The sequence below is a fragment of the Parasteatoda tepidariorum genome, chromosome 6 (genome assembly GCF_982258835.1).
Source record: "Parasteatoda tepidariorum strain Cologne lab strain chromosome 6, Ptep-v5.0, whole genome shotgun sequence".
Classification (NCBI taxonomy): Eukaryota; Metazoa; Arthropoda; class Arachnida; order Araneae; family Theridiidae; genus Parasteatoda; species Parasteatoda tepidariorum.
In genome coordinates this window covers 38,149,343-38,162,198 of record NC_141760.1, presented here as the reverse complement: position 1 = coordinate 38,162,198, position 12,856 = coordinate 38,149,343, and the positions used below count along the sequence as shown (strand labels likewise).

Below are 12,856 nucleotides of genomic sequence, written 5' to 3'. Positions count from 1 at the left end.
ATTTTATATAAAATAATTGTTATAATTTATGTTTTTTTAAAAGAAAATAATTTCCTAAAAATTAAAAAAAATTACGATTTATTTATTTTTTGATATTTTTAATTAAAATACATTGATTATTTCAAACAAAATTACAAAATTTTAAGACTCTTTTTATTTAAATAATTCATATATTTTAATTAAAATATGAAAATTTTATTATTTTGTAATTTTTAAACAAATTACAAAATTGTATTCAAATTATAAATTGCCATTTTTTTTTAAATAATCCATCTACTTCAATTGAAAATTGTTAATTGTGAATAAAACATAGTTAATAGCTATCGACCTCTCTTAGAAAAGAAAAATAGAGATAAAATTCAATTGCGCCAACTAGGATTTGAATTCTGAACCACTTTGGTAGAAGGCAAATAGCCTGTTTCCTTAAAAATACACATCAGTTAGATAGTTTCTGTTAGTTTAAAAGTTAATGAACTGGATCTTTATTGGGTCATATTTTACCCATGGGGAGGATCCTTACCGAATATGTACCCTATCCAAAGACTTCAAACACAATCTATAACTTTAATTTTGTCTTAATAGGAATTTTCGAGGTATGTACTTCCCTTGGATTTTTTCCTACATATCTTATCTAAGATGTTTCCAATGAAACACAAAATAACAGAGTCCATAAAAAGCAAAGAATCCACACAAAACAAGGAATCCAAACAAAACAAAGAATCCAAACAAAAAGTAAACTTGGAAGGTCCCGCGATCATTTTTCTCGTGTAGTGCAAGTACTTTTAAATTTCAAATCAAATAGGATTTCTCAAACAAAATCAAATTTGCATTTTTGAGTGAGTACAGAGTTTCCTTCTCTATAAAGTTTTGAATTGTCATTTATTTGGTTCAGTTTCACAGTGTAGAAATAAATTACTTTTATCAAAAATTCAGTTACAACCTTTAAAAATGTTATAAGAAGTAAACTATTGTTGTCAATGTTGTATTATATCATCATTTTAGGGGATAATTGTTGGACTTTTGTCTGGAATAGCTCTCAATGCTTGGATTGGTACAGGGTCAATTGTTTCAGACTATCCTCAAATTAAACTACCTCAAAGCATTGACATGTGTCCAGCAAATACGACAAATCTATTTTTTGAAACTGTTACCGCTATAAGTAGCACGAATGTGACGTTACTGGATGATTTGGACACAACCTCATCAGTTGTAACTGATGGAATCACTGTTCTTAAAGAGTGAGTATAAAATTACATATTACGTGTAAAAAATATTTAACTATACTTATATTTTTTAAAGTATTTATCTTTTTATTCTATATTTTTAGTTCTTTTCAAACACTTATTTTTACAAATGACTTTTCTTTGACCTTCATACTGCGTGTAAAAGCCGTGTGTCCCATGCTTTTTTATACAATTTCATTATATTTAATTTAAATTAACGTAGTTTTAGATGCATTTACTTTTGCTATTTTCTCCACAAATGTATAAAATGAGGTGCAATGTAATATGTTTCTCCAATTTTGGAACATATTTTGACATTAGTTTACCCTCAAACGTTTGACAAAGTAATTATCGCCTTCCAATATCTCATAATCTTATCTGCAGTTAACTTTAATCAGATTTTATATCATATCGAAATTTCACTTTGGTGTCTTTCTGTATAAAATGGAAAAGTTTTTTTACGATTTTTTTTTTATCTGCATTAAATTTTGGAAAATCTAGTAGATATGTGGATGGAGTAGGTATGTAATACAAGATTTACATTAAAAGATAGTAGTTTTAAACATTTTTACTGTTAGTGATAATAATGAAAATGCTAGGAGATGCAGTAACATTTCCAATTTGGTTTACATGCATTCTACCTGAGCCTCATTTTACTTTGTATAGATCCAATTTGCCGGCCATTTCTTGCCATACATTTACCAGCATATACTCAGTGATATCAAGAACAGACAATAATCTTGTGTTTGGGCGTGCATAGGAGATACGTTGGGTGGCTCGTTCAAAGGAAAAATAAAAAAAGCCTGGTCATGATGTTCATGACAAGCAATCCAATGGCTAATATCCATATTATTCCACTATTCTCTACAAATCGATATCATTGCGAAAGTGCATAATTTATTGCCAAACAAAAAATTAGTTGTATCTTCGTGCAGAAGGGAAAAAGCTATTGTATGAGTATATTTAAACTAACAACTCTTATTACGGTCGCTTTAAAAAGAAAGGTCTATTGAAAAATTGGAAGTATATGCGCATACGCGCACAATCAAAACTGAAATTACCAAACTTGTTCATCACACTTTTCGAATACTATTCTTCACACTTTTAGATTACTAATGCCTACACTTTATGTAATTATAATATTCTATCATATTCAACTTTATTTTTTTTCTGTACAGTGTGCGATATAAAACAGCGAACATTGTAAGTAGATAGAATTTTCAAGTAAGAAGAGTCAATCGTGATTGTTCAAAAGGATAATACGCTCAAATACGCTAATTAATTACTTCAAACTACGTTTTATTTTATGAAATTAGACACAAAGGTATATTTTTGAATAAATATGATTTTTTTCCAACGGAAAATATGAGGATAGCCACAAGCTTTAAAATATAATCCCGAAATAGTTTAGGTAGCAGAGCGGTCACAAATTAAGTCCCATTAATGCAATTTTCACTTTTTGAGTATTTCTTTGTGTCTCCAGAATTAATGAATTTCAGCAAACATTTTTTTAAATTTCTGTTAGGGTACAGAAATAATATAATATAATACCTGTAATATAATACCTGATCCAATTTGAATATTATATGTTAATATTAGAGGGAGATATATATTAATTAATAAAATAATTTACAAAGTTATAAATTTTAAAAATAAATTAAATTTGGTCAATTTTAAATAATAAGAACCAAAATTTGGGGAAAATTAGGCAAATTGGTCTTAATAAAGAAAAATTTAAGAATACGATTTCTTAGAGATTGCGAAATAAAAATGGAGTGTAATTAAATTCAAGGGATTTTAATTTTTATCTCTTTTGCCTAAATTAGTGAGACCATATTTTTTTAGTTTACTGCAACCCACATGTTTTAAGGGTCAAGAATAAACAATAAACGTTTTTTAATATATATTATTAGAAAATTTTTAAAAATGGAGTAAAAAACTATCCACATGATCTGCCTCAAATTAGTTTTTACGAGAAAGTAAGAAAGAATAATATCAATTTAGGCTTATTCGAATCATTATTTAGGTTAATAAAGACAAATGATGGATTAAAATTATGTGGAATCTATTTTTGAGGGACGGAGATTAAAGGCAATAAGGCAATTTCTAAGGAATGCCTATCAGTTTTTCCACTAAAGTCATTGGTTTCAACTGCAATAGCGTAGAAACATGTGTTATTAGTAAAAAATTTATATGAGATCCTTTTTTATCATAGTACTAACATTTGAGTAGTTTCTATATATATATTCATTGATTGTTATCGTAATAAATATTTTATGTATGACATATAGTTCTAGGCATTTTTTTTCGTTTTTCAACATTGCAAAAATATTAGGCGTAATATGGAATTTATTTTTTCAGAGAAATCTTTCCACTTTTTAAATTGAGCTTTCTTCTTCATCCAGTACCCGGTACAATTTTGACATTCATCGTTGGCTATATTGTGAGCTTCATAACAGGTAACTGCTATCTTAAATTGAATAAGAATATCTGCACTATTTTTCTAATCTGCTTTTTAAGTTAATTGAAATTTGTATTATCACTTTTTCATCCATTGCTGTTATATGTTCATGTTTGTTAATTATGCTGGGATGTCATCTAGAATCTAATATGAAGTTAATAATTTAAATATTACTTCTAAATTCTTCTCATATACGGATATGCATTTAATGTCCAGCAAACTGGAAGTGTTTTTTAGTTTTAATGCAATTAGCATTAATAATCATGACGTTTAAATCTCTCAACTACAGTGAGTCAATTTAAAAAATCCTTAACACGTTGAATACCACGCTAATTTTACATGGCTTGCCCGTCTGGCCAAAACAATTTTCTCAGTATGTATTGCAATAATTCTTTCAAGCCATTTTAGTAACAATAATAATATAAAAAAATTAAAAGCATTCAAAATTTATTCGAATTACTAGTTTCTAATAATCTTGGTTTCGCGTGTCACTGGTGACCCCCATGGTATTCAACGTGTTAACAGTTAAATTCAGAGCTGGCTTTCAATATTATTAAGTAAAGAACTTATAACTCTCTAGCAATTATTATATTAAACTTAAAAATGGTGCAAAAGATATATTTTATTTCGAAATTATTCTAAATCAAGGCTAAAAACGTATGGAAGAAGCCATTAGTTCCCGAAATCGAAAATAACGGTTAATGCTTGCCGCTTAACTTTGTTTTAAAAAAAAGTGGATGGCTCTAATACTAGTAAACACTTCCTCCTAATCTACAGGATTTTAATATAAATTAATGAAAAATTAAAGCATACTATATATATATTTGAAGGGAATCTGATAACTTTGAAATTAAATTTTGCACGATTGAATTTTCAAGAACTATCAAGAAATTTTTCAAGACCTTGTACATTTTCGTCAAAACTTTTATGCTATTCCTAAAATATTTTTTTCCTACAATGTTCTGTAATAAGTTTTAAAATTTTTGATGAAAATTTGCACTGCAATGTATATGTTTACTAAACCAAAAGACAAAATATTTTACATTAATGTTATAACAAATTTATACTCTGTTAAAAAACGTAAAATTTCTATCTTTAAACCAGAAACTTGATTGGTAATGCAAAACAGTGAAATTTACAAAGTAAATCAGTATAGTCTTCACGGCTTTTTATCATACAATAAAAAGTTTTTTCTAAAAAAAGTAAGAAGAAAATCTGTAATCAGATTGGTTTTTAAGAGTAGCAAATTAAGTTTTCGTAACAAAAACTTAGAAAAAATTAAAATAAGTGAGAAAAAAAGTGTTGTCTCAACAGACTTTTACCATATGGGCACAAGTTTTCTCTGTGAAAACTGCAAAGTAAATCTATACTTGCATTATACGTAATCAGACGCTTGCTCCAGCCAAGACACCCTGAACCAGTCAAGTGTTTTATTATGAGGAAATAGAAATAGTGAGAATTTTGCTTGAATATTGTACCAATTTAAAAGTAAAGAATAAACGCAGTCTTATTTATGCGATGTTCAAAACCATAAAGTAATTGCTAAAAATAAAAGCAAGTATAGAAAAGAACTGTAAAATTATTGGAGAGAGGTAAAGTTATATTACGGATCGCGAAACTGCATGGAAAAAAACTTGAATTTTTACTGACGGTTTTAATCCGTTTGTGATCAAGATGAAATACGGAGGCAAACTGTTTTCTGCACAAAACGGCTTTAAGCTTAAATATATGGAGGTACTCCCAAAAAACAGCAGGATTTTTTTGAATCGTAGTTTATAAAAACATAGCAATAGAAAACTCAACAATAACGAATAATTTTTATCTAAAAAAAGACCCTGTATCTTTAAACAAAATTCATCGATTGTGTAAAATTGTTCTTACAAATAATTGAATTAATTCTAAGATTCTATGCGCATTATTAATAAAAAATTTTCTACTTAGTAGTTCACACTTCGTGAATGCTTCCAAGTTTTAAATTATTCGTTGAATTGTTCCATAATTTATTCCATAAAATTTACTCAAGCATTAAAATAAAGCAATTTCATAAGCAATGATGTCTTATTGTACATTAGTATTACTTGTTTTAATAGGTGGAGACAAAAACGTAGATGAAGATTTAATCTGCCCTTTTCTAAGAAATTATCTTAGCAGAAATACTATCAAATCAAGTATGAAACTAGTAAGTGTTAAAATTTTATTCTTGTTTTATTTTCAAGAAAACATAAGATAATCCTCGTTATTTGGGTACGGGTGCTGGTGATTGACCATGAAATTACCACTTTTCTTATGTGAACGAATATTTGTTAGAGACCTCTTCATATGCCACCTTGAACTTCTGGTTCAATTTTGCATTTTCGTTTTTAACAAACATTTGATGATAGAGTATCAGTTAATAAATTGAATAAATAACTTTTAAATTTTTTAGAGATTTAAATGTAAATCTCTAAAAATCTTAAATTAATAAAATAATAACACTCAAAAATTTAAATTAAGTGCACTGTTAGATACATAATACTGTTAAATAATACTATTAGTAATTTTGTATAGGAAATTTAAAGGACATTCACCAGTTTTCCTATATTTTCAAGATTTACTCTTTGTTTTAAATTACCAATTTTGAAAATGTTAAAAATTCATCTTAATAATAATTTATCTAATGATCGAATTTTCATGTTCTTGGACTCAATATTAATGGTTCGGTGGGCAAATTTCAAATATGCTAATTGTTTAGTGCGGACAATATTTTAAGTTGCGAAGTTAGACACAAAATCTTACTTTCTTTGTATAAACATTGCGTTTTTTCGCCGGATTCAGATTTCTGACCCCCAAAATATAGGGGGTAGCTACAATCAGGGATATATGGTCCCAATAATTTCAGGAGATTGATCCAAAGATCATTATTTATCATTTAATCTACTAATAGATCGATTAAAGATCAGCATTTTTATCATTTAATTTGCTAATAGTCAAAAAGATTTTTTAATTGTAAGACAATAAAACTTTTTGCATCATTTTGAAGAATATGATTTTGCATTGCATAGTGCAAAATCAGTAGATTTATGAGAAATCGAATTTTAAGCATCTGACTTTTTTGAAATTCAGTTTCTCAGGAATTATTTAAGGAACCAATTTCTCTCAAATTTTATATTTTGCTATGTAAAGTTATATTCTTTAGAATGATGCAAAAAAATTGTAAAAAAATGAAAGTTTTAAGAAAAAGGATTTTTTTTTCACATTGAATCAATAAACACGATTTTCTAAGATATTAGTAGGGTCTAAAATTTTAGATTTGTTTAGCATTGAAAAGGTTTATTTTGTGATTCGTCTAATTTTTTGAACTAGCTCTGCCTGTTTCTAAGCCAGTGGTTCCCAATTTTTTTTCGGCTGTGGAACCCAAAATGATCAGTCTCCTTTGGACGGAGCCCCGAGATGTGATAAAAGCTTATCAACAACAGTAAACATATTAACTAACTAGAAACTATCAATTATTTTAAAATAGGGAAAATTTTGAATTCTGAATGAAATTCTTTTATTGTATCGTTTTATAAATGCTGATCTTGAAATTAAATTTACTTCAGACAGTTGAATTGATAGGTCGGGAGTGGCCTCTAAACTCTGCATTTAATGCTGTGCATGTATATGTAAGCTGAATTTAGGCTTTTGTTGAAATAAAAAAGGGAAATATAAGCGTTGAGAAGGGTTATCAGAGCTTTAGTGTTAAATTATTTTTTTATACATAATTTCATGTTGAAAAGTTTGATTTGATACATTAATGCAATTTTTTTATAAAAGTTTGTCCTTTTTATTGTTCATTAAATCTAGTGTTATACGAAAACAAATATGTAGTATTTTCACTTTAAGTTTACTTAAATTCATAAAAATAATTGAGATAATAAATCAATAATGTATAATTGATGGGATATAATATCGATTGCACTTTTCGAAAATCATAACGGTTTAATAAAACTTCTAGCTCTTGAAATTTCTACCAAACTCGATGGTTCAGCAGAGATCTTTTTGAAAACCGTTATCCTATACATTTTGGTCAATAACCATTTTTTTCAAACATGCATGTCAACTTTATTGGTATCAGTGTTCGATTTTCCAGACAGGATAGTCCATCCTTCTGAAACTAATATCAGTGTCTAATGTCTCCCTATACTTCAATACAATTTTTTTGCCATTGCTCTTTTATTTCTCATTTCTTTTTAATCTTGTAATGTATTAAGTGTGATTTACAATACATGTTTATGGAAATGAATACTCTATAGTATCACGCTGATTTCAGTATAAAATTGGAACCATTTCAATCTGATCCATCCATACTGGTCATACTGGAATCATATATAGTCCTGCTGGAGCCATTCTATTTCACTAGGACTTGTGTTTTATATTGGAATATGTTTCATTCTGGAACTATATTGAGAAAAATATCCAGCTCCTTGAACTATCGGTTTCATTACCATATTGCAATTCATATCATACGAGATCCAATAACACACTGGAGCACCTGACCATGCAGGCTCCAGTTCCTTTTCGGATCCCGTATTATATACTGTATATATTTTAAACTATGTGATAGTTCAGTAACGATAGATAAATTACTTTTAAACCTAATTAAAGCAATCAATTATCATTGTTTCATTTAGTTTAGAACACAGTAATGTCGTTTTTAAATATTTAATAATTTTTTTCGTTATTTATTTTTTATTATTATTAATATTATTAGCAATCAATAATTGCGTAATTTTTATTTAATTTAGGACTCAGCAGTGTCGGTGCCAAATAAAGCATTGAATTTAGAAGAACAAAATGGTTTTGCGAATCATGCCAATGGTAAAAATGAGAAAAATGGGAAAATAAATGACAACATACTTGAAGAAAGCAAACTTTGAGAGATAGAACAGCTCCCTTTATTTTGTGTTAGGACAAATGATATTTTTATACCAATTTAGTATTTTTCCTTGCATTATACATTTGAATCTAATATCATCTTCATAATTTGTTAATATTATACACTGCCTCAATTTCACAACAAAAAGTATATTTTTGTTATATTTATTTCATTGTATATCTCATAATTTTATACGATACCATTTCTGTAATTAACATTTAATATTCTCTACGTTTTACATTCTTTATCTTTGTTAAAATATTTAAAGAAAATACTTATATCTGAAACTAATATCTAAAGATGCAAGAATCTTTAGACTTTTATTGCTTTAATTTATTTTAAAGCTATTTCTTAGGTATTTATACATTGTTTTCTGTTTATTTATCTCCATTTGGGAATAAATCTATAAATTGCATTATATATCGATCATCTTAGTCTTGTAACCTTTAACTGAAATAATTCTAAGACGACCATCTTGTATTTAAACTACTATTTGTTAAACATATATTTTTTTTAATATTTACAAACTATATGCAATAAAATTATTTTTGAAATGCTTAATTACATTTTATTTGAAATAGACGTTTTTATTTATTAATTTTGTTGCGTTTAAATGATTTATATAATAATTTTTGCAGCTGAATAGAGAAATTCAAAGTTAAAAAAAAATGAACTTTTTTTCAAATTTCACTCGTTTTTTTAAAACAATTCCCTTCAAAATAGTGGGAAAACCCAAACCTTATTTTTAAAAAGCTTTAGTTTTTATGTATTTTAAAAGAAAAATTATAATATTATAAAAAAATTTTTGTGGTTAATAATGGTTAGAAGTGTTACATTTATTTGCATAAAACAATTTTAATATTAGAATTCTGCTTCATAATACCACAGAACATGGTAAACGCATATTTAAAACTTCAACTTATTTTATTAGTGAGTTTAAAAAAAAAGTAAGTTTTAAAAAAATAATTAATTTCTCTTATCTTAATAAGATTGTGAGACTTGTTTTGGTTCAAATATTTTTTTTTCTAATAACATTTTTTAAATTAATCTTACATTAATTTAAGTTTATTTAAATCAAGCTGCAGTTGCTTTCCATAAAATGTAGTAGTTTGAAAATAAATTTTAATTTATTTTCAAGTATTACACGTAATATATAAAATTTTTCTCGATAGCACATTTTTCTGTAATTGGCTTCTTCTTTTTTTCTGCTTTTTATTATTAAAACTAAATCGATGATACGTTGTTTTCAAGATCGAAAAAAAGCAGATTTTCAAGTCAGTAAGGGTACTATGATTCATGTTGCTACTATTGCCGTGAATGAGTTTCTGCAATATGGGAATCATTCCAGATTCCTCAGTGTGATAATCAATACAGCAGAATGTTTTGAAGTTGCATCCTTTATCAGACATTTTAGTTAGTTACGATTATTATTAAACGTATATGCATACCGGAGAGAGCAAGCTAATATTTAAATAAGGAAAATTCAAAAAGGCTATTGAAGTTCGACTAATAATTATTGAGGAAGATAAGTGTACAAAAATATGTTCTTTGACCAGATGAAACAGCAAAGAGTTAAGACTTATTTGGAGCAACAACAAACCACCAGGCTCTGATATTTTGAACATTATTCCTCAATAGCAATGTGGCAGATTTATATTACGTTTTTATTTTTTCTTTGTTTTGTTTTTTTCCATCCCACATTTAACGACCCTATACTTTTTTAATAAATAATATTAAAGGCATTAATTATACGTGTGGGTATATGCCTTATCAGTTGGTTCGATCATCCTAAAATTCTGACAGCGGCTGTTAGGGGATAATTTTGCCCCCGATCCTAATATTCGTTCAAAATTTTCAAATACATAGTTCATTCGGTTGCGCCGTTTGAGAAATGGAATACTTCCATTCACTTAGAACTCGACATCGATAAAAATGAAACGACTGCAGACCAGTTTCTTTCTTTCAAATATTTTAACGATTAATATCTAATATTTGCCAGCTTATTATAAGAAGAAAAAAAAATTTCTGCGCATCCCTTAATATTTAATTATATTTCATTCGTTATATGACTTAAACCAATACCTCCTAGAATATCTCAGTACTGGTTACCATAAACAAGAAATTTGACACTTTAGTAGTCCTAACGTCATGACATGTTTCGTACTTTTTCTCACTTCGTAACTAACTTAGTAGTCCGAACGTAGTGGCATCTGTCCTATTTTCCTCCACTGAGCAATTTATGTTCATTACGTCGGATTACTAAATTGATCTTTGTTGAAGTCTTCTCTGTTCTAGGATGTGTTGGATAAACTCAACGATAAGCATGAACATGATAGCATTTTCTGATTACAAAATCAAGTTAGCTTTTCTAAAGTTATTTAAAACCACCTGTCTAGTTTGCTTATAGTTATCCTTTTAAAACGCGAATCTTCAAACTAAATCATTTGAAATGAACAGTATATGAAATAAAATGTAATAAGTTACGTATCGAAAAGCAAAATTAATGAAGAAATAAAACTAATTCGTGTAGGAGAAAAGTAATGCCATACTATTATTGACGCCAATAATGCTATTTTACATTTAGTAATAAACTTCAATTGTAATAAGAAAATAAGATATGTTCTAAAAAGCAAAATAATTAAGACAAAAGTGGTTAAGGAAAACTTAAACAATTACCATACTATTACCAATTCCAATCAGGCTTAATTACATTTGGTATTATGTATAAAATTGAAATAAAAAATAAGTTGTATACTGAAGAAAAAATAATCTTAAAGGAATGATACTAATTCATTAAGAAAAACGTAAGAAATCAAACTATTATTGAAGCCAATGATGCTCAATTAATTTTTATAATAGGAATTAATTGACAAAACATTTGTATGTACTATAGTCAGTAGAAAATTGTTTAGGCAAAACAATGAAAGAAAGCCATATTATTATTGTAGCCAGTTATGCTTAATTAATTTTGGCAGCTAATTGAAATTTAAAATGAGCAACGTTAAATTAATGGAGAAATGGTATAGTTTGTTCACCAAGAGTTGGCACTTGGCTCCACCTCCTCAAACGCAGAGTTCATTTCAGCGCGGGGGAGTAAGAGGAAAAACATTTCCCCTCTTGAAATCGAGATAACCTCTAATGCGCGCAAAGCCTGTACACGGACTTTTATAGGTAGTCCACTCATACCACTATGAAGGCAAACCAGTCTACGAAAGAGCCCTTTAATGGAAAATCCAGTAAAAATAAAAAAGTGGTAGCAATTATATGTCTGAAAATTTGTTTAATTTTTGAATATGATTAGTTTGTCTTATTTACTTGTCAACCACTACAGATTCAATTCTCAAATATATATGACAAATTCCTCTCAGTCACTTTTAAAACAAAATTTGGTTTCAAGAGCTCAAACTGTTCACTTTTTAAATAGTCTGCGCAGATTACTTATAAGAAACCGTGTGGAGGCTTTCTGATGTAGAAGGTGATGGCCAAACACAAACAGTGAATTCTTTTTTAGTCACTTACTTTGCTTTATCATCAGCTATTATACCTTTCGTTATTCTAGCTAATTTATATTTAAAAACTTTTTCCCAGCAAAATATCTCAAAAAGAACAAACTAATCAATAAAAAGAGAGAAATAGCAACAAGTTAATGAAATAAAATGCACATGTTCGAAATATGCACATGGAGATTGCGAAATAAATATTTTTGTCATACGATCGCCAAATAGCAACCTTGTTCACATCCTTCTCCCCAAAATAGTGAAATGGTATCATCCGATACCACGTGATGAAGGCGGAACCAAGTGTCAACTTGTGGTAAACGAACTATACTAATCCCTTTAAGAAAATCGTAAAAATTTCTAAACTATTATTGACGCCAATCATGTTTAATTTATTTTCGTAATAAATACTAACTGATAAAATTAGCTAGATACTCTTAAGTGCTACGCAGCAAAATCAATAGGGAAATAATACTAATTTGGTTTGTCGAAATTTTAAAAATAGCTTACAATATTATTATCGACGTAAATGATAATTAATTTTTGAAATAGATAATATCTGTATCATATTAAAATATGCAATTTTAATAGGTTCCAAGCGTGCAAATATAGGCACAATGTATATTTGATACCTATTAAAACTGCACCAGTAGTGGGAAGCTTTAATGGAGAGACTGTGAAAAGAGGTTATTTACGATCCCCTCTGAAAGAGTACGTACCAGTGAAAATCTCAGGATTGTAGTAAATTTTGACTATCATATTTTGGCCAACATCACCATGC

At 27.9% G+C, this 12,856-nt stretch overlaps 1 protein-coding gene across 4 annotated transcripts in view; it reads left to right on the top strand.

The window, feature by feature from the left end:
• Positions 1 to 9,156, top strand: part of LOC107444059 (putative sodium-dependent multivitamin transporter) — a 54,215-nt gene extending 45,059 nt beyond the window's left edge. For all 4 annotated transcript variants that reach the window (XM_016058125.4, XM_016058122.5, XM_087165675.1 and 1 more), the window contains exons 10-13: positions 1,003 to 1,238; positions 3,585 to 3,682; positions 5,775 to 5,863; positions 8,448 to 9,156. In XM_016058125.4, coding sequence (XP_015913611.1) covers positions 1,003 to 1,238; positions 3,585 to 3,682; positions 5,775 to 5,863; positions 8,448 to 8,579 — 555 coding nt within the window. In that variant the 3' untranslated portion in view covers positions 8,580 to 9,156. The remainder of the gene's footprint in view (positions 1 to 1,002; positions 1,239 to 3,584; positions 3,683 to 5,774; positions 5,864 to 8,447) is intronic.
• The last annotated feature ends 3,700 nt before the right edge of the window (positions 9,157 to 12,856 follow it).